The sequence below is a fragment of the Fusarium sambucinum genome, chromosome I (genome assembly GCF_050947815.1).
Source record: "Fusarium sambucinum isolate potato_lamoka chromosome I, whole genome shotgun sequence".
In the NCBI taxonomy this organism is placed as follows: domain Eukaryota; kingdom Fungi; phylum Ascomycota; class Sordariomycetes; order Hypocreales; family Nectriaceae; genus Fusarium; species Fusarium sambucinum.
This window is the reverse complement of record NC_139294.1, coordinates 9,300,824-9,321,434: the sequence shown is the minus strand read 5'-3', so window position 1 is coordinate 9,321,434 and position 20,611 is coordinate 9,300,824. Positions and strand designations below refer to the sequence as shown.

Below are 20,611 nucleotides of genomic sequence, written 5' to 3'. Positions count from 1 at the left end.
AGCTGTGATCGACGATCGGCTATCTGGTATACGTGACCAGCGTCGGACACATGGGGTAGTAGATAAGTGCCGTTGACAGTCGACACTTAGACTATGATTGCGGCAATAGCAACGGTTTCGAAGTCTAAACCCTGGGTCTGAGACGCATACCTAAGAATGAAAGATCTGGTATCGACTGGTCTTGGTGATTCAGAAAAGAATGCTCATGGCAGCCGCATTCAAAACCGTGTTTCGCTCAGGTCAGGCTTGAAACTCAAGGCACTGTCAGATGTCAAATCAATGCGTTGTTTGAGTAATGGTTCTTGTTTTTGTCGACCCTGGGGCCAGAGGTTGCTAAACTATTAAGAGAGAATCACTTCGAGTCAAGAATTGAGGCCCCCGTTAAGCGATCATTATGAGATGTTTCGGCTTTTGAAGCAGAACCTCGTGCATTCGACGGTTAGACGGTGAGTGCGGATGTGGTGGACGCCAGGATTCTCTGGCAGATGATCTCAACACATTGTAGGTGGATCTTCGGTTTAACCAATATCCCATACGGCTGAGGTACTTTCCTGTGACACTTCTGGTTACATGTGAATGGGGCTTTTCCCAGAACATTAAACTACAGAGACACAAGTGCAATGAAAGCACTTTTCCCAATGGACCAACTTACCTAACTATATGATAGAACCGACTGGTGCTTGCGCGATATCAAGGTGCTCGGTTAGCGTTGGCTGTAGTTGATCAGCTAGAGACGAAAGCCGGAAGATCAACTGCATCAATAAGACATATAACAGCGGCAAGCTGCAGCGATAAGATGAAAGGCCAGTGGTTTTAGAGACTAAAAATACCCGGTCGATGCAAGAATACGTGTTTGATAAGAGTTTGTCCAGTGAGTTGCTATCAACAGCTAAGATCGTCTACCCGCGTCTTGGTTTTCAGTCACCGCTGTAGGAGAATAATGGGTTCTCTGGTCTCTGACGACGCGGAAACAAACGATCTCAAACGTGGTTGTCCTCTAAATGAGGTTTAACATCGAAACACTCCGTTGAAACAAAACAAAACGTAGAATGTTTGATATCCTAATGTCGAGAAATTGTGTATGCTATTTTTTCGCCAGCGTTTCCTTGTGTCCTTTCCTCTATACTGTAATCAAGTGGTGTAGTATCAAAGCCATCCGCGGCTAAAATCTACAGTAAAGTATTGTACAGGACTTTTTACCCGTCTAGGGTCCTTCCTAGCCTGTTGCTCAAGATTCCAACAAACACAGGGATATATTTGCATGCTCAACAGAGGTTCCGAGCAGGGCTAAGCCAAGCCAATCAAGGAGGTTGGCATCGACAGCGTAGGACATATCAATTGGCTGCTTGCACGGGCTAAATCAACCTAGGGTTTCGGTCGAAGTGACTAAGAGAAGACTGCGGTCATTTTGGATAAACAGTCGGATGTTGACAACGCCAGGGGCTCAAACCAATGGTTCTCACTGCAGCTTCTGTACACGACAGGGGTATCAAGGTGCATGAGGATGTGGTGATCTTTGTTGAACAACCCCAGCAGGATCTACAAATCCAATATAAACAAAGTCATTCATTTTGTTTTTACACTGGAGTTCAGGTCAAGGGTAGGACAATGGACCGACCTGAGGATCCCCCGCCAAAAAGGAAGGAACCCCAGGTAACTTGACAAAACTCATGGGGTCGGTTTGTTAGAAATTGTGGGAGAAAATGCGGGAAAAAAGAGACAGAAAAGCTGGAGGACACGGAAGCTCGCTTGTTCGTCTCCATCCTCAATCAGGTGTCCACAAACATACATGGAAAACCTACAGTAGCTTTACAGTAGCTCACTCTTGATGCTTCCGAGCTGTCCGCCTCCCCAGCCGCTAGAATACTAATGACCCACTAACAACGCGTTGTGGTCCTCACCGCCCGAATGTCTACGACAGCCAAGCTGTGAGTACCTGAAGCCAGGCTCGGCAACCTACCGAAAAGCCATGTACACTGGTGTACCTACGTACGTCTCTTACCCGAGCTGGACAGGTAGGGACGACTCTTCTATATTTGAACCCTCCCCAGCCCCGAAGCAACTCTCTCTCCTCTCTCTCTTCTGCTTCACCCACAATCTTCGTCAACTTACAACCAGCTAAAGAAATCAACAATTTCAAAACCTCTCTTCTTCTTTTAACTAAATCTTCCTCACTTTGACATCTGTCTGCCCCGCTACCCCGCCAAAACCCCTCCATAACTCTATCAATCTTATTATAACGACCAAGGCATAGACCTTTGGTCACTACAGTCGTCAAGACGTTTTCCAATCTCCTTAACTCGTATGTTGATCTAGATAAACCCAGCTTAAAATTACTTGTATAAACAAAATTCTAACTACTCACAGGACGCATCACCCGTTTGCAGGAGCCCGCTGCTCAGCCGATTCCGGAGGCTCAGCGGACTCGACCTTTGAACAGTAAAGGTCTACTCACAGAAAGAAACCCGTCCAACCTCAATAAACCGTAAACTTCCACGTCAAAGCCAATTCAAGCACCATGGCTCCTCACGCGGAAGTCGGCACGGGCTCCTCAAACGGGTCGGTATACAATGGCCAAGGCTCCTCCGCTACCCAGGATCTCTTCACCGTCAACTCACCCAACGTCACCTACACGGATGCGGAAATCCGTTCTCGATACACCTACCGCACCACGAAGGTTGAAGTTGATGCCAGCGGCAAGTATGTTGCTACTCCTAACGAGACTCTCTACGACTTCAAGGTCGACCGCAAGGTTCCCAAGGTCGGTATGATGCTGGTCGGTCTAGGAGGCAACAACGGCACCACCGTTACCGCCGGCATCCTCGCCAACCGCCGTCAGCTCGCCTGGGACACCAAAGAAGGTCCTCGCGAGTCCAACTACTACGGTTCCGTTGTCATGGGCTCAACCCTCAAGCTCGGCCATGACGCCAAGACTCACCAGGAGGTCAACATCCCCTTCCACAACATCCTTCCCATGGTCCACCCCAATGACTTGGTCATCGGCGGTTGGGACATCAGCAAGATGAACCTGGCACAGGCCATGGACCGCGCTCAGGTTCTTGAGCCCACTCTTAAGGCCCAGGTCAAGAAGGAGATGGCGGAGATGGTTCCCCTCCCCTCCATCTACTACCCTGACTTCATTGCTGCCAACCAGGAGGATCGTGCCGACAACGTCCTTGAGGGAACCAAGGCCTGCTGGGAGCATGTTGAGAAGATCCGTCAGGATATTCGTGACTTCAAAGCCAAGAACAGTCTTGACAAGGTCATCATCATGTGGACTGCCAACACTGAGCGATACGCCGACTTGATCGAGGGTGTCAACGATACTGCCGACAACCTTCTCAAGGCCATTGAGCAGGGACATGAGGAGGTTTCCCCTTCTACTGTCTTTGCCGTCGCTTGCATCCTTGAACAGGCCCCTTTCATCAATGGCTCTCCCCAGAACACCTTCGTCCCTGGTGCCATTGAGCTTGCTGAGAAGCACAACGCATTCATTGGTGGCGACGACTTCAAGTCTGGCCAGACTAAGATGAAGTCTGCCCTTGTTGACTTCCTCATCAACGCCGGTATCAAGTTGACTTCAATTGCCAGCTACAACCATCTTGGCAACAACGACGGCAAGAACCTGAGCTCCCAGAAGCAGTTCCGCTCCAAGGAGATCTCCAAGTCTAACGTCGTTGATGACATGGTCGAGGCCAACCATGTCCTTTACAAGAAGGGCGAGCACCCCGACCACTGCGTTGTGATCAAGTACATGCCTGCCGTCGCAGACAACAAGCGTGCCCTTGATGAGTACTACGCAGAGATTTTCATGGGTGGTCACCAGACCATTTCGTAAGTTGATGTGACGTTTCTGAAAATGAGAGTAACAGCTAACAATGCCCAGGCTCTTCAACATCTGTGAGGACTCTCTCCTCGCTTCTCCCCTGATCATTGACTTGGTCATCATTGCCGAGATGATGTCTCGTATCCAGTGGAAGGCCGTGTCTTCCGACGGCACTGCTACCACCGAATACAAGAGTTTCCACAGTGTCCTGAGTGTCCTCAGCTACATGCTCAAGGCCCCCCTGACCCCCCCTGGCACTCCCGTTGTCAACGCTCTTGCCAAGCAGCGCGCTGCCCTGACCAACATCTTCCGGGCTTGCGTCGGTCTTGAGCCTGAGTCTGACATGACTCTTGAGCACAAGCTTTTTTAGGCGCTGAGGTCAGTTCTCAACGTTGCTGAGGGTATTTTGAAAGAGGAGGATACTGTGGACAGTCTTTACCGGATGCTCAAATTAGGTACTTCAAAAATTACAAAATTATAAAAGTAGAGGAGAGACGAAATAGCTTCACACTCATAGCATAACGAATTGAATGTGCCGTTCTTCTCGACAGGAGCCTTTATAATAACGTGTTATAGTGATCTTTCTGGTATTAGATTTGAAATTGATTGACGGACCAATGATGTAAGTTTGTAGTTAAAGTCTAATTGCCCCATCGAGATCGTCACTACAAGGGCCGAGTGTTTAATTGAATTTTACGTGGTGGGTAGCAACTTCACGCGGAACTGATGCGTTGCTACGCGTTTCTCCACGCCAACGCCTACAATGGCCCGCGCGTCGCGTAATTGAAGCTCCCCACTACTAGGTAAGTTACAGATGCCTTTTCCACCCCAGTTCAATGTATTTCCACATTAGCATCCTTTCACTTGATCCAAGTTTTGGTCTTTGAAGCGTCAATAAACTTGTTGTTAATTTATACTCCTTTGATTCGTTACAGCATATAATTCATACAACACCATTGCTCTCGCAATGGCTACTCCCTCCCGAGCCTCTACCCCCGTATCATCGGGCGGATTTCCTGAACAACTCTCACCACTATCAAGAATGCAAGCTGAACTCGCGGCTATCGAGAGTAGCGATGACGAAGAATCACCCTCAAAAAAGACTACAAAAGATGTGTCGCTAAAATGCCTCGACCTACCACAACGGCCAACACAGCATGAAGACGCGTCCGACGAGCCGGAGAAGGAGATGACCAGACCTCGGGGAAAATTTGCGGCCAGAATGCAAGGCATCACTCAACCAGCACAACTGGAAGAAGACAACTCCAACCAAAATACCACCGCTCGAGATCGTGTAAAGAAGAGATTCGAGCAAGACGAGAATGAAGCCAGGCAAGCAGGGGAAGAACACAATGTCGACATGCCTGATGCTTCATCAGAAGACGGCACTCCTGTGGCACGCCGACGACTAACCCGCAAGGCTTCATCACCAGCTGCCAGAAACACTTTTCGAAGCCCCAGTCCAGGATTATTCCTCGTAGAGTCATCGCCTGTTCGCCCTTCACCGTCGAAGTCAACACAGGATAACTCGGATTCTGATGAGGGCTTACCTGCAACCAAATCCGCCAGAATGGCAGCACTTCTTGAGCGCCAAAGACAAAAGAAAAGTGCCGAAGAATCAGCCAAAGAGGCGGAGCGCGCAGAAAAGCGTGCGAAGCAAGAGAAACACCCTCAAGAGATTGAGCAGACGGAATCTGATGACGATGATTCTGGCATAACTGATGATGAAGGCGGAATCCGCCTGACACAAACCGGGCGACCCAGTACCCGGAAAGCAAGCAAGAAAGCCATCGAGGAGATGAACAGAGAGACCCAGAGAATGTCAAGAAACATGCAATTGAAGCATCAGGCAAAGACAAGAAAGAAGATCTCAAAAAATAGCTTGTTTGAACGATTCAACTTCAGACCAGCAGGTGGAATAGATCCCAAAGTTGCCAGCTCCAGTAGGGGACCAACGCCTCACAGCGATGTCGAAATGCAGGATGCGGACACACCACCCAGCTCCCCCCCTATGTCCAAGGAAACTGTTCAGCCCACCGAACCTGTTGCTCAAGACGACGAATTCGATTTGCCAACCATTGACGAACTCGCCAAGACAACCAAATCCAAGCTAAATAAGGGCAAAGGAAAAGCCATCGAGACAACAACCGAACATGCACAGCCGACCCAAAAGCCTAAACGTCAATTTCGGGTCAAACTCCCACCTGTCAGAACCAACGTGACCTTGGTAGACTCCGATGACGAATTGGAAATTACGACAACGACAAAAGATAAAATTCAAGCTGTGTTCGACATAGCGCCCACCAAAAAAGCTCAAGAACCCAACTCGATCCAGACACTGCGCGCCCTTGCACAGGTTAAATCTCCAGGCAAGGAGACCAGAAGAAAGAACGAAAATCATGGTATGACGCCAAGCGAGCTGCAGATGTACCTTCAGCAAAAGGCGCGACAACAGGCCAAGGTGGAGCGTGACCGCAGACTGGATATGCTCAAGGCCCGAGGTGTAGTTATCCAGACCGCTGAAGAGCGCGAGCGCGAGATGCAGCAGGTCGACGACATCGTCGCCAAGCACAGGGAAGAGGCACAGAGGATCATGCAGGAGGAGCGGGCTGCCGCCAAGAAGGAGAAGCGAGAGAACGGCGAAGTTGATCCTCTGGCGTGGGATGACAGCGACGACGAAGAGTATCAGGCTTCTGCTGACGAGGCTGATGCCGAAGCATCTGCGGTCGAATTATCTGGATCAGAGGACGAAGATGACGAAGCAAACGGCAACTCTATGATTGAAGGAGAGGCCGAAGACGGAGAGTCCGAGGCTTCTGCTGAGGAGGAGGAGGAGGATGCAACTCCTGTTGCTAGTCGAGATGTTCATGATGACGCCGATGAACTCCCAGTGGCGAGCAAGCGACGAATCCGCAAACCTATCGTTCTTACTGACGATGAAGAGGAGAGCTCGGTTGAGATGACACCCAAACCGAAGCCACAAACCACCCTGCACACCTCCCCCACAGTCCCAAATACTCAATCCCCTACAGCGCCTAGATCTGTACTACGTTCAGCTAAAAAGAACTTTATCCCTGGCCTCCCTGTACAGGGAGCAGCTGGTCTTGGGCTTACTCAGATCTTTGCTGGTACCATGGACGACAGCCAGGTCGATGCAGAGAACGGTCCAACTCAGTCCATGATGCCTGACTTCGACCACTTTCCCGACTCCAACTTTTCTGCGACCATGGACGAGCCCATGGAAGACATGGTCATGGACAGCCAGAAGGACGACACACAAAAGACAACTCAAGGCGTTCATCTCAACTTTTCTCAGTCTCAAATGCGAAGCCTTGATAGCCTGCTGCGGGAGGAGAGCACACAAATCTCTGACATGATCGACTTCACTCAGGATGAGGGTCTCCAACACCAAACGCCCCTGAAAAACAGATTTGTCGAGGCGCCAGATTCCACCGTGGAGACAATGGTAGTTGATCAAGAGGACCCAATACAAGCCTCGCCGTTAGTCCGTCGTGGTCGCCTTCGTCGCAGAATGGATACGTCTGAGCGAATTGAGGAGACACCTGAGCCCGTGGCTGCAGAGAAGTCTGACACTGCCTTTCATATGTTGAAGGAGGGAGCCAAGCAAGAAAAGAAGAAACAGGCGCAAGCAAAGTTTGATCACAAGAAAAGCAAAGCCAAGGAAATGGTTCAGGATCAGGCCGAGGAATCCGAGGATGAGTACGCTGGCCTGGGTGGTGTAGACGGCGAGGACAGTGATAACGAATCCGTTGCCTCACTTAAAGAGATTATCGACGATGCTGCCGGTAATGATGTTGACGAAGCCAAGCTCGCTGCTTTCTATGCGTAAGTTTTTACCTATTTGCCACTATTGACATAACTCTAATATTTTGTAGCGACCGAGAGCGTGCCGACGATGAGAAGCAGGTTGAGAAACTTTTCAAGGACATCACAACTGGCATGCTTCGTCGCAAGCGCGGCGCGGGATATGATCTCGACGACTCTGACGATGATGGCGAAGCTCGTCGAAGGATGAAGCGTCGACAATTCGCCAAGATGCAGCAGGCTTTATTCGCTGATGAACGGGTTAAAAAGATTGCCGAAAATCCGGGTAACCAAGCTTTCCTCAAAACCATCGAGGACAGAGGGAGCGACGATGAGATGGACTTTTTGGATGCACCTGAAGAAGCCAACGAGCCCTCCCAGTCCCAGTCCCAGGATGATGAAGGCAGCAAGACAAGAACTGTTCCCGATAGTCAACCTCAAAGGATTTTTGGCCCTGCGGATAATCGGGCACCTGCCTATCTGCGTAGAACCAAGGATGGCAAGAAGCCTTCCAACATCGGCGAGGTGCGCGAGACTCTATCGGACTTGCTAGAGGAGCCCCATGACTCTATCATTCCCGCCACAGAAGTAGGATCAGACAGTGAGGGTGAAGAGGAGGCTCACGCACAAGCTCGCAGTGACAAGGAGAACGATGAATCTAACCTTCGCCGTGGCCGTGTTGCAGTTGTTGATCGCATTAGCCTAAAGCGCAACAGCTCTTCCAGCGTCAGCACCAGCCGTCTTGCCTTCGCAACAGCATCGAGCTCCTCTTTCAAGGTGCCCGCGCTTCTACGTCGTGCGACAGCCAACTCATTTGTCTCTGGCACGGCCTCCACATCAAGTTCTGGTACCTCAACGCCAGCCATTGGATTCGGTGAAGAGGCCAAAATCAAGAAGGGAGCCAGCAAGAAGAGCGGCGTGCATGCCTTTGCGCGAGACAGTGAGAGACGAGCGAAGCTCGAACAAAATGAGCGAAAGAGAGAAGAGAGGAAGGTCAAGGGGGCTGAAAAGAGAATTGGAGTCGTGGGTGGTTTGCTGGGTAAGGGGTCGTTTGAGTAAGCTGGTATGGAATGGAGTTTGGGTTTATGTGAATGGAATATCCTGAGGATCAAATATCCCGGCATGGCGTATGGTTTGGACAAAGGGACATAGGCGTTGTACCTGTATCCATTTATCAATGTTATTTCGTTATGTAATGGCACTTACTAGACCCAACATCACTGCGTAGACTATGTTTTCTTCGAGTAACACCTTGAGAGATTCATATATCGTTTGTTTAACTAACTCTGTAGATTGCATATAAAGACATTCTATGGTCATATCTTGGAACGACCACTTCCTATCCACACTGTTACTAAAGGGCAAAAATGTGAACCAAAACATCTCACCATCTTGATATGACCACGATTGAGATAGACAAAAAGGGGCCGAGTTTGTTCTGATAGTATTCATTAGTTATGAAATTGAGATGAAACTATTAGGTAAGACGAGAACTGTCTTTGCGTGTCCACAAGAACCCCCCGAAGAAGTCGGAAATCATTCTCATTCAACGATGAGTCGAAAAACGTCAAGTTTTATCGAAGAGAGATATCTTTGTTGAAAGATCCTTGATCGAGGTCTATGCTGCTCGATAATTACTCAAAGATTTCCCGAGTTCCGGGTTTCCTTCATAAACCGATTAGCCCCTGAAATCACAACTACCTACTGGGAAACCATAAGAGAGAAACATTGGACACGATATAGTAATTTACTTCTATTTTCTTCAATTGCCCAGGCTAGCAGATTATGTACGCTCTATATCAATATGTCTTCTAACTCATTATTATCACTTTTGGAACGCCGCTCCTGAGAACTCTCCACTACCCAGACCCAGCATTCGCTTTGTAAACAACCACAACTCAAAAGCCTCCAGCTTGATTTCTACACGCATGAATCCGACCCATGCAGCGACCACTCGTACAGCGTTAAGAGGCCACAAAAGCGATCCGGTTTGGCTAATCTCTTCAAGCTTCTCATGGAAAACGGTTTTTGTGCAGTATCGTGCTAGAATCATGAAGGAACGGATGGGGCCTTGGCGAGTTTGGAGGTTCTCGTCCAGGCTACGGGTCAAGTCGTTTGTCTTGAGGATCAAAAGAATGATTCGAGGGACACGGCTGAGGAGTTGAACGAGATCGACGATCAGTCCCTCCTGCAGAGCACCACTCATTGTCTTCTGCTCGTCGGCTGTTCGGTTCTCGAGAATAGATCCAGACTTGCTGACGATACTGTAGTCCCGACCAGTAATTGCCGAGGCGAAGAGAGGAAAGTCCTTGTCCTCGATACCAGCAACTTCGTGAGCATACTTCTTCATACGGTCCATATCACCATCGATAACCGCGAGCCACATCTTGGCGTACGATCTTCGCATAGGAAGTTCAATATCACGATACAGTCCATGGTCGTACAGTATGACATCAAAGTTTGGCCCACGACCGAGACCTCGACGACTGGTGTTCTTGCGGATCGCAATGTTGCCACCATGAGGATCGCAGTGTAATGGTGCACCATCGCCAAAAATCATTTCGTTGAAAATGCGGGACAAGGTGGCCGAGACTTCGTCGCGATCGATTCCGTTTTTGTCCAGGTACTCAAGATCGTCAAGCCGACTTCCAGCTTCACAAGCCATAACGATAATCCTTTGCTTGGCCCAGATGACCTCGGGAATAATCAGTGGCAACTGCGGAATATTCGCAAAGTGCTCCTTCATACGACGGGCATTGTTAGCCTCTTCTTGGAAGTCCAACTCCTTAGGAAGGGAAACGTCCATCTCGGAAGAGAGCCATTCGAGGTCGTACTCAGGGAAAAATCGTTTCAAAGTCGAAAAAGTATACCGAGTCAGAGCGAGATCTAAGGGTGCCCAGCCTTGAAGTTCTGGATGCTGCACCTTGACTGCAACCTTTTGGTCTGACCCCTTGATAGTTGCTAAATGTACCTGTGCAAGGGAGGCAGCGCCGATTGGCTCGGGAGAGAAGTCGGAGAAGTAATCCCAAAGCTCCTCTCCAGTATCCTGTCGGAACATGTCTTCAATCGATTCAAGTGAGGACACAGGGCATTTGTCTTGCAGCGGTATAAATGTATTGGTCCACTCAGAAGGTAAAAGGTAGTTCATGGCGCTCTACAAAATTGTTAGCATGTCTAACGCTCTCCGAGTCTTACGTTGAGGTGGATCCTTACGAGATGTTGGCCAAGTTTGATGAAAATGCCTCCATTCTTTTCCAATACGATCAGGGTTCGTTCGGCGCATCGTTGATGACATGCTTTTAGCATGCTTTCTTGTTCGTCATGGTCCTCGGTCGTTTCTCTCGCATTCAAGGTTGTTCGATAACTATTCAGACCGTCAGACTTATTTGCTTTGTGCCAAATAACAGGTGGCAACATACTCGTTGATACAAACAGCGAGTGCAGCCGCAACTCTGCCTGTACGTTCCGCTGCTTCATAACTATTCTTGATGTCGTCGCCTAATGCAAATGCGGTTGCGCCTATAGTCCCAACACCGGCCGAGGCATATAACAAAGGTCGTCTGGGACCTGATTTTTGGCCATTGTTCCCCCTCGAGCCTTTCCCAGAAGCAAAATTTCGAGAAGTGATGTAGCGTAAAGGCTTGCCCCGGAGCAATTGACCTCTACAAGTCGAGCACGTCCATGGTCGAGCGGCGATACGGGTCGCAAAGGCCGAGACAGAAAAGGTGTTCATCTGGCCGCTGAGGGGCTTTAATAAGGTAGAATATTAAGGAGTGAGATATAGCTACTCATTCTAAAACAGAGACGTCCAACGAAAAAAAAAGGAGTGGACAGCGAACATGAATCTGCACTGTAGAGTTAAGACCGGGCTTAATTTTGGATCATGTCGTCAACCAAGATCAAGGCATAGCAATGAATCGACAGTTTTTTTGCTTGGGTGTGCCGATTCCGATAAACCTCCGTCCGTCCACCCAGGCCAATCGCTCGGTTTGGGCCGGGTGCGATATTCGGGGAGGCGAATTGGCCACCCGCCCGATAGCAAAGATTAGGACCCTGCACTCCAAGATCTAGTCTCCGCGTGTCATCACGTGATTGCGCGACCGCGACCTGCGATCGCGTCTATTGTTAAACCTCTTTACACGACCACGCCACTCTACGAATCTTATACCATACAAGCTACCCCCACGACATTTCCTCAATATTGTGTATCCGCAATTCTATGCAACAGACAACTCACAAGAAAACAGCCGAAAACATGCTGTCTTTTGCTTCTACCCCCATCTTCACTGGTAATTGGGACCATCGCCCGGTCATCTCATCGCCTCTGTCTTCATCACCTGTTCGCGCGTCATCGCCAATCGACCGGAACGCGCATTCTCAACGACAAATTCAATCTTCTCCCATTAAACCTCCCAAGTTTAATTTTGCTTCTCGCCCGACGCGGCCCAATCCCCTTAACCGCAAGCGAGAGGAGGTGCAAGACAGCAGGCGAAAACAGTTTCTTCAGAATGTCAAGCAAAGCCGCGAAGACAAGGCTTGGCAACGAAGAGACATTGAGGGACAGGTAAGATAAGAGCTTGCATTTTTCATACCATTGTAGCTGACTGGGGCCACAGTTTTTGAAAACAAATTACCTGGCCGACAGAGGACAGCTATTACATGATGCTCCAGAAGTTACCGAAGCGGATATTGAAGAGGCCATGACCTTTTACCAAGAACACCCTCCAATCCCTGAGGAGGATGAGATGATGATGGACGAGGAAGAGCAGCTTGAGGCTATGTTGGCATCTTATGAAGAACAGCAGATGACTTCTTCTCAGCGACCATTATCACCTACACTATCAGAAGAAGACTATGACGATGTTTTTGCTGAACTTATTGCACAAGAGCAAGCACAGCAGAGCATGCAAATGCAACCACAGGACCAAATGGACACTTCTGGGGATGTTGAGATGCAATAACGAGCTTGCCTTTTGTGTTTTCATTTCTTATTGCTTAACATTTCATCACGCACGGAGTTGGGGTTAATTGGAACTCGAAGAAGGGCATGGCGTTTGGGAAATGCCGTGAACATATCACTGAGCGTGTACAACCATTATTTTGGCAAAGGGTATTTAGATGGCTTGGAAGGGCACCCGGGCTTGGTATCTATTGAGGATTGCAGGCTTCATCTCCTGGGTTGAGGGCATCTTGAGCCGACTGCATGTCTCCAACAAGATCAGGGGGTGGCGATCCTGCTGCTTGCATCTGGTCGAGATGTTAGTATCAATAAAATCATTGAGGAGAAAATCCGAGATGAACATACCTTCTGCATTTTGTCCACGATAAACTCACGATCTGTCGCGTTGGAATCCGAGTATGTCTTCTCTTCGAACTTGGCCACTATCTGACGCACAATGGACTGTTGTTCTTCATACCGCTTCAAATCATCTTTGGGTGTCGCGTCACGGTTCTTGATCAGCCATTCGGGGAACTTCTCATCAAGCTCCTTCATAGGCTCGTAGAGGATTTCCTTGTTAGTGAGCTGCTCCATCATACCCATGAGCATTTTGGAAAACTCCTCTTCGCTGCCCTCACCTCCTAGATCGCCAAGGTCGCCTGAGGATAATTGCTTAAGCATCTCGGACATGAAATCGTCGCCGGACCCCGAGGCAGCAGCAGCCGTGGCCTGATCTCCTGACGCCTGCATCCTCTCCATTGTCCGCTTAATGGTATCTTGGAAAGATGCATCCTCAGGTGGTCCTTGAGATGCTGGCTCCTTTGCAGAGCTTGGAGGTGGCGCATCGCCAGCGCCTTCGGCCGCAGCGATATGCTTAAATATGTCCTCGAATTGAGTTTGCATATCAGGCTGGAAAAGTATTAGCACTTACAATAAGTGATATGTTTATGGTGGATAAAACTTACGGACTGCTCGAGCTCGCCTAAGAGATCGGCCATACCAGCCTGTAACTGTTTGGCAAATTCTTCTTCTGAAAACGCATCCTCAACTTCAGGCTGCTTGCCAGAGGGAGCTGCGTCTTTTGGAACTTCTGCTTTAATAGTAGAAGGAGCTTCGACAGACTTGGTTTGGTCGATCTTGACTGCTGAGAACTCGTCCAACATATCTAGGAACAATTAGCGGATACGCCCATGGTCCTGTTTTCTTGTAACACACCGTCCAGGTCGTCCAGGTCATCTTCGTCTGGGTCTGGGACATCCTCAAAGTCGTCGAGAGGCTTTTTAATTTCGACTGCAGGCGTCGAAAGGCTGACTGCCTTCTCAACCACTGCCTCCGTGGCAGCTGCCGCGGTCACTACCGCTGCGGAAGTGAGCACAGCAGCTTCTTCTTCAGGAGCATCCTCTTGGATAGCGGGTTTCTTCTGATCGCTCTCCTTGGTGACGGCGCTTTGGGGACTGATTTCTTTGGATGCGGGTTCATTGGATCCGGCTTCTTCAGTAGTAGCGTGCTGGGTTGTGATCTCTTTGGAAGAAGTGGCTTGAGAGGCGGTGTCTTGCACAGCAGCTCCAGAGGTCTCTTGAGAAACCGTCTCCTTTTGGGAAGCTTCCTGAGGAACCACCTTGGTTGGCTCTACCTCTGGAGCAGGAGTATGTGCTGATGGAGAAGATATCGGGGGATCAACAACCGGGGCATCGGGCATAGGAGCGCCAGCCGAGGCGGGAGTAGCGACATCCTCAACCTTGAGATTCCTGATGTCCTCATGCTGGTCCTCCTTGGGCTCGTCTTTGATATCCTCCTTGACACCCTCCTGTAGCTCCTCCTTTAGCTCCTCCTTCAAGGCAGCTTCTGCGTCCTTGTCCGCACTCATGATGCTAGTTTGTCTGACTGAATATCCAACACAACTCACTCACACACCCCCACTTGTGTCAACGAACGTCGGTGAAGTGAGACAAATGAGCTGGGTTGTGGAGAGATTTGCGTGGCAGACTTCTTCACATGAAGCTCTGCGCTGTAGAAGCCGAGGGAGTGGTATGTAAAGGAGAATTATCGTTTACTACTCGACGATACGTGGGAAAGGAACTTTGAGGTGAGCGGATGTATGCCCGCTTCTAACTTGACTGTGCCGAGGTGACCTATGATTGTGACCCCAACCGGCGCTAGATCGCAGGTGATTGCTACAGGTACCAGGAGGTAATCGGTCAGGGTCGTGGCACCTAGTGGCACCCAGATAGGTAGGTATTTCTAGCGCACTTATGGGAAGGTTGTTAGGCCTCTTAAACTGGTCAGAATAAAATAAGCAAGCAAGAAACTACCTACCTGTTGATAGAGACAAAAGCTGAAGTTAGGTAATTTCATCCTTTGCACTCTCTGTAAGTTACTGCCCGAATAATTGATAGGTTAGTACCTACCTAGGTAGGTACACCGGGCAGGCTGCCCGACTAACCTATGGATTAGTTAGGGGTTTACCCCACCATACCTACCTAGGTAACAATAACAGCACGGGCTGTCTCTTCCACTGAGAGAGCCTGCCTACTAACTTCCATAACTGCTCGCTCATATAACAGTGGAGGCAACCGACCACTAACTCCAGTAGCGGGGTCTCCCGAAAAAGGATGGACGTGCTTCTCAACCAACGACGATGAGTATTGGCCTGTGCATCGAATCATCAACAAAGACGTCCATCGTTTGGTGAATTGCACTGCACTGCGCAAACAGCACCGGCTTTGGCTTTGGCTTCGATTTCTTTTCCTTTCTCCATCAACCTTCCCTCTCGGATCCTTTCCTTTCTCCCAAAAGTCAAGTCTCCGTACAAAACGAAGGCCTGCGCACCTTGCTACTTACTTACTTGAACTTGCTTGACTTAGCAACCTTTCGTCGCTGTCATAATATTCGCTGCGCCTCAGCTCTTCGACTTCGCGCAGCCCTCGAACCTCGAACCTTGACGATTTTGTGCCCATAGTCACGACCACAACCCCCATCTCGTCGCAGCCAGGATCTTCACAGGAAGAAATCATGACGCTGTGTCAAAACAGATTGCAAGAGGAAAGGTGAGACTGTGCAGCTTGTGTTGACCTCGGACCATACTGAGACCCAAGTAGGAAGCAGTGGCGACGAGACCATCCTTTCGGTTTCTATGCCAAGCCTCAGCGCACCAAAGAAGGTATTCTCGATGTCAAGAACTGGGAATGCGGAATACCTGGAAAGGACAATACGATTTGGTCTGGTGGTCTTTTCAAGCTGACCATGGTTTTTCCTGATGGTGAGACCCAACACAACCACTTGCGATGCTCTTGCAATATGTGCTAATTTGTACTAGAATATCCCACAAAGCCTCCCAAATGTGAGAAGACGAGTTTTAGACATGACCGGAGAGGGAGTTGATGCTGATATAGCCCAGGCAAATTTGTTCCCCCGCTGTTCCACCCGAACGTCTACCCGTCAGGCACTGTGTGTTTGTCCATTCTCAACGAAGAGGAAGCATGGAAGCCTGCCATCACCATCAAGCAAATCCTGCTTGGTATTCAAGACCTCCTCAATGACCCTAATCCCGAGTCTCCTGCCCAGGCGGAGGCGTACAACTTATTCAAGAAGGATCGTGCCGAGTACGAGAAGCGAGTTCGCCGAATAGTCCGCGAAAACCCCACTCCTTGAGCATGCTTTTCGAAGCTTCAGGTACAGAGGCTATTTAGACGAGAATTTTCTTTGCGAGAAACCCCGGGCCACGGCGTTAAAGGAAATACCAGGGCGGGAAGTCACCTGGAACCTGTAAGAGGGAATTCAGGGACCACGGGGGCACACGTATGTGATACAGCATGATACGAGGACAACGAAGGATCGGGTACTTGGCAAAGGGTTTATACTGCACGCTGGGTCGCTGAACAGGGATACAAGCCAGAGCCAACAGGAGCGCATTTCTTTGAAGATTAAACAGAGTCTTTTTCCTTCAATATGTTACATTATACCGGCAGTTTGTCGGTCCATGCATCCTGCGATGTTGGCCGGCGAGTGATTCACTTTGCGGCTGCGTTTGTGGGAACGACCCACAGTTTCGGTTCAGTCCTTCGTCGGAGCGGATATGATCATGTGAGAGAAAGCAACAATCTACAACTATCCATGTTGATTAATCATCGTATGAACGGCGGTTATGGTTCTGTGAAACAGCAGCAACAGCCATGAAGTCTATACCCGCTGTATTTCCCTTATCAAGCACCTATCCCAAAGTTTATGTAATTTGTCCAATAACATCCAAGTTTCGGGGCTCTTGGCTGCCAATGAAGTCTGCCGATTTGCAAGCCGAAGTCGGCCATCTTGTTTACTCACACCTCCCAAAATTTTTTGGCTTGGCCTCGTTCGATAACTCGTTATCTATCAACGGACAGGTTCTTCCATGGATGTAGAGTAAAACAATGGAGGCTTTGACGTGAAGTATAAGAGAATACAATCAGAAATACTGTGGCAATCTGTAGTATTGCTTAGTTGGTTTAGCGACTTACTCAATGGTTGCCAGTCACCATCACAGTGGAGAGAGATATGCCCATCGTTTCCGCAGCGGAGCATCTTGTGGATAACCTTAACGAGAAAAGGTGTCACTGAGTGCATTGGATCTGAGAATAACCGCTAATAACCTTGCGCCTCCCGGGCCGGTACTGTAGATAGTAGGCAGGTACCTTGGGGATGGAACGGGAAGTAGTCACTTATCGCCTGTCGCCTGTGCCGGCGGAAAGAGGGAGGGTGGAGTTTTTGCTATGACTCCTCTTTTTCTCTCTCCTCGGGCTACTGCTAAATATTAATCTTGCTTGTCCCGTTCCTTTCCCTCCCTCATACCATCCTCTATTCAACACTTCTCTATTGCACACTTCTGCAACCGCAATCATGTGTGGAATTTTCGCCTGTCACCGGTACGCTCTCACCCCTTGCGAATGAACATGGATCTTCTCTGGTGGTTTTGGAGGGGCAAGGCATGGGGCATCATGACCCCGCCATGAATTGAATTGAATTGAGATCACCCCGCGGTCGGAGGGGGAAAGTTATCATGGCGCGACTAACATTTTGCCATCTCACAGTCATCCCGACGTGGAAAAGTTCAAGCCTACGGCTCTGAAGCTCGCAAAGCAGTAAGTATGCCAGCCCATGATCGAAACATCGAAACTAACTTATCGGCGCAGAATTCGTCACCGTGGCCCCGACTGGAGTACGTAAAATAATGGCCGGATCGTTACACTCATAGCAAGTATTAAAGTCGCGTTTTTAGGTGGAAGCGTTATTTCCAACCACACCAGTATGTCAATTGGCTTTTAGGGGACTTAAGCTTTCGTCTCTAACCCTTGCATTAGTTCTCTGCCATGAGCGTCTCAGTATTGTTGGTGTTGGTAAGTCGCAAGCTCTTGCTTGACACCTGGAAGCCCTCACAACTGACAATCTTTTCACAGAGTCCGGAGCCCAGCCCCTGACCAACGCCGACGACAGCATCGTTCTCGCCGTCAACGGTGAGATCTACAACCATCGTCATATTCGAAAGCACCTCAAGGAGCGATACCACTTCAAGACCACTTCTGATTGTGAGGTCATCATCCCCTTGGTAAGAGAATGTCCCGTTTATGACTACGGAGGAAGCACCGATCTTACAATAGTTATTTTCTAGTACACCGAATTTGATACCGATGCCCCTAACCACCTCGATGGTATGTTCTCCTTTGTCCTCTACGACAAGAAGCAAGACCGCACAATTGCCGCCCGCGACCCTATCGGTATTACCACCTTTTACCAGGGCTGGTCCTCCACTGAGCCTGGAACCGTCTACTTCGCCTCCGAGTTGAAGTGCTTGCACACCGTTTGCGACAAGATTGTCGCTTTCCCTCCAGGTCATGTCTACGACTCTAAGACTGGTGAGACCACTCGCTACTTCAACCCTTCTTGGTGGGACCCCAAGAAGATTCCCAGCAACCCTGTCGACTACAAGGTCCTTCGACAGGCTCTTGAGAAGTCCGTCCGAAAGCGACTCATGGCCGAGGTGCCCTTCGGTGTTCTGCTTTCCGGTGGCCTTGATTCGAGTTTGACTGCCTCCATCGCCCAGCGTGAGGTGACCCGACTCCGAAAACAGGCTCTCGAAGCCAACGGCAACGTTCTCCCCGTCGAGGACCCTGACACTGGTGAAGGTCTTGTTGGTGTCGACGATGACGACCACCTCGACACTCTTACCTACCTTCCCCAGCTCAACTCTTTCTCTATTGGTCTTCCAGGCTCTCCCGACAACAAGGCCGCTCTCGAGGTCGCCAAGTTCCTCGGAACCAAGCACCACGTCATGACCTTCACCATCGAGGACGGTCTTAATGCCCTTTCTGACGTTATCTTCCACCTTGAGACTTACGATGTCACCACCATCCGAGCCTCTACCCCCATGTACCTCTTGTCGAGAAAGATCAAGGCCATGGGTATTAAGATGGTTCTGAGTGGTGAGGGTAGCGATGAGATCTTTGGCGGTTACCTGTACTTCCACGCTGCACCCGATAAGGAGTCTTTCCACGAGGAAACTGTGCGACGTGTCAAGAACTTGCATCTATCTGATTGTCTGCGAGCTAACAAGTCCACATCTGCTTGGGGTCTTGAGGCTCGTGTTCCTTTCCTTGACAAGGAGGTAAGCTGATTTTTTCAAGGGTGACCAGGTTGAGCGCACAATGCTAACAGTTTAAACAGTTCCTTGAGTACTCCATGAACATTGACCCCCAGGATAAGATGATCACTAAGGAGAAGCTCGAAAAGTACATCGTCCGCAAGGCTTTCGATACTTCAGATGAGCCCGATGAGCAGCCTTACCTTCCCGATAACATCCTCTGGCGACAGAAGGAACAATTCTCTGATGGTGTTGGCTACGGATGGATCGATGCCCTCAAGGACACCGCTGAGAAGCAGGTCACCGACGAGATGATGAAGAACCCCAAGCCTGAGTGGGGTAACGATATCCCTGATACCAAGGAGGCATACTGGTACCGATGCATGTTTGACGAGCACTTCCCCCCTCACTGCGCGTCAACTGTCATGCGCTGGACTCCCACCTGGTCCAAGCAGAGTGACCCTAGCGGCCGGTAAGTCACATCCCTGTAAACGAAAAAAAGAAAGAAAGAAAAGTGGTTACTAATATCGATCGTTATAGAGCCATTGCTACCCACAACGCCAAATATGACAACGCGGCTTAACGACATAGCGAATCGAGTAAAACACCAAGTAGAGAAAACTTGGTCCACTCATTGTAACTTATACTATCTGAGGTATCTGTCATGAACCTGATCTAAGGAGCAACTCTGGGTGTCGTTTCTTGGAGGTAGAGAAAAAGGCGTCTGGGATTTGCTTAGCTACCTACCTTGGAATGCTGATGACTGTAAAAAGGGACGGATGATATGGGCAGGAACATGGGAGAAAGAATAAAGACAAAAGTTCTAGAAAGAAAGAATTGCATGGATTACATGTTAATGCGAGTGTTGGTGAACGTCGAATTTATTGCCAGTTAAATCTAGTGCTTGATGTTGTGCTGTTTGACTTGCTCATGCATGAAGGGTCTTGACGATGAAGCAGCCTATTACAAATGTGTGTAGTGAACTGGCCAATAGGTGGGTGACACTCCTCGACGTGGGTTGGTCGATCAGATTCGTCAATGCAGCGAGGTGTTAATTAACTCTGATACTGAGTTGGGCTAGGTAGACAAGACTCGTTTGGCTTAGGGTAGTGGTCAGTTAATGATGGAGTCAGATGAGTTGTTAGTGTCTGAGCTGTTCATGCGTCGAAGAAATGCAAGCTAAAGGTGGAATCGAGGTCTGTACGGATAACAACTCTTGTTGGGCAGCGAGTCGTAGTAGTAGACGAGATGTTGATACATAGCCCGAGTTTTGAGAGAAAATGATGGATAAATACTATGACAATCAACACATAGCAAACAAGTATTTTCTCAATGCGGCGAGTGTTTCTTACGTCTAAACAGGCGGTTGCTCAAGATGTTGACCAATACCTCGTTTTTGATTTCTCAACTT

General features: G+C 49.2%; 7 protein-coding genes across 7 annotated transcripts; 5 read left to right on the top strand and 2 right to left on the bottom strand.

Moving 5' to 3' along the window:
- Nucleotides 1–2,518: 2,518 nt before the first annotated feature.
- Nucleotides 2,519–4,196, top strand: FSST1_005764 (inositol-3-phosphate synthase INO1; the record flags this gene model as incomplete). The annotated part of the gene is made up of 2 exons (XM_083232071.1): nt 2,519–3,834; nt 3,887–4,196. 2 exons carry the CDS (start codon nt 2,519–2,521, stop codon nt 4,194–4,196), a joined length of 1,626 nt encoding a protein of 541 aa, XP_083089194.1.
- A 597-nt stretch (nt 4,197–4,793) lies between these two features.
- Nucleotides 4,794–8,710, top strand: FSST1_005763 (MRC1-like domain-containing protein; the record flags this gene model as incomplete). Its single annotated transcript, XM_083232070.1, has 2 exons — nt 4,794–7,672; nt 7,723–8,710. 2 exons carry the CDS (start codon nt 4,794–4,796, stop codon nt 8,708–8,710), a joined length of 3,867 nt encoding a protein of 1,288 aa, XP_083089193.1.
- A 766-nt stretch (nt 8,711–9,476) lies between these two features.
- Nucleotides 9,477–11,384, bottom strand: FSST1_005762 (ABC1 family-domain-containing protein; the record flags this gene model as incomplete). Its single annotated transcript, XM_083232069.1, has 3 exons — nt 9,477–10,805; nt 10,865–11,015; nt 11,071–11,384. 3 exons carry the CDS (start codon nt 11,382–11,384, stop codon nt 9,477–9,479), a joined length of 1,794 nt encoding a protein of 597 aa, XP_083089192.1.
- A 522-nt stretch (nt 11,385–11,906) lies between these two features.
- Nucleotides 11,907–12,612, top strand: FSST1_005761 (uncharacterized protein; the record flags this gene model as incomplete). Its single annotated transcript, XM_083232067.1, has 2 exons — nt 11,907–12,215; nt 12,268–12,612. 2 exons carry the CDS (start codon nt 11,907–11,909, stop codon nt 12,610–12,612), a joined length of 654 nt encoding a protein of 217 aa, XP_083089191.1.
- Nucleotides 12,613–12,799: 187 nt separating this feature from the next.
- Nucleotides 12,800–14,457, bottom strand: FSST1_005760 (Pex19 protein family-domain-containing protein; the record flags this gene model as incomplete). The annotated part of the gene is made up of 4 exons (XM_083232066.1): nt 12,800–12,898; nt 12,957–13,499; nt 13,556–13,755; nt 13,806–14,457. 4 exons carry the CDS (start codon nt 14,455–14,457, stop codon nt 12,800–12,802), a joined length of 1,494 nt encoding a protein of 497 aa, XP_083089190.1.
- Nucleotides 14,458–15,602: 1,145 nt separating this feature from the next.
- FSST1_005759 (E2 SUMO-conjugating protein UBC9) lies at nt 15,603–16,241 on the top strand (the record flags this gene model as incomplete). The annotated part of the gene is made up of 4 exons (XM_083232065.1): nt 15,603–15,637; nt 15,686–15,849; nt 15,907–15,930; nt 15,988–16,241. 4 exons carry the CDS (start codon nt 15,603–15,605, stop codon nt 16,239–16,241), a joined length of 477 nt encoding a protein of 158 aa, XP_083089189.1.
- Nucleotides 16,242–17,462: 1,221 nt separating this feature from the next.
- On the top strand, nt 17,463–19,783 carry FSST1_005758 (asparagine synthetase B; the record flags this gene model as incomplete). Its single annotated transcript, XM_083232064.1, has 9 exons — nt 17,463–17,488; nt 17,654–17,704; nt 17,756–17,781; nt 17,842–17,868; nt 17,924–17,959; nt 18,020–18,168; nt 18,232–19,224; nt 19,284–19,672; nt 19,741–19,783. The coding sequence occupies 9 exons, from the start codon at nt 17,463–17,465 to the stop codon at nt 19,781–19,783; spliced, it is 1,740 nt and encodes a 579-aa protein (XP_083089188.1).
- Between the last annotated feature and the right edge of the window lie 828 nt (nt 19,784–20,611).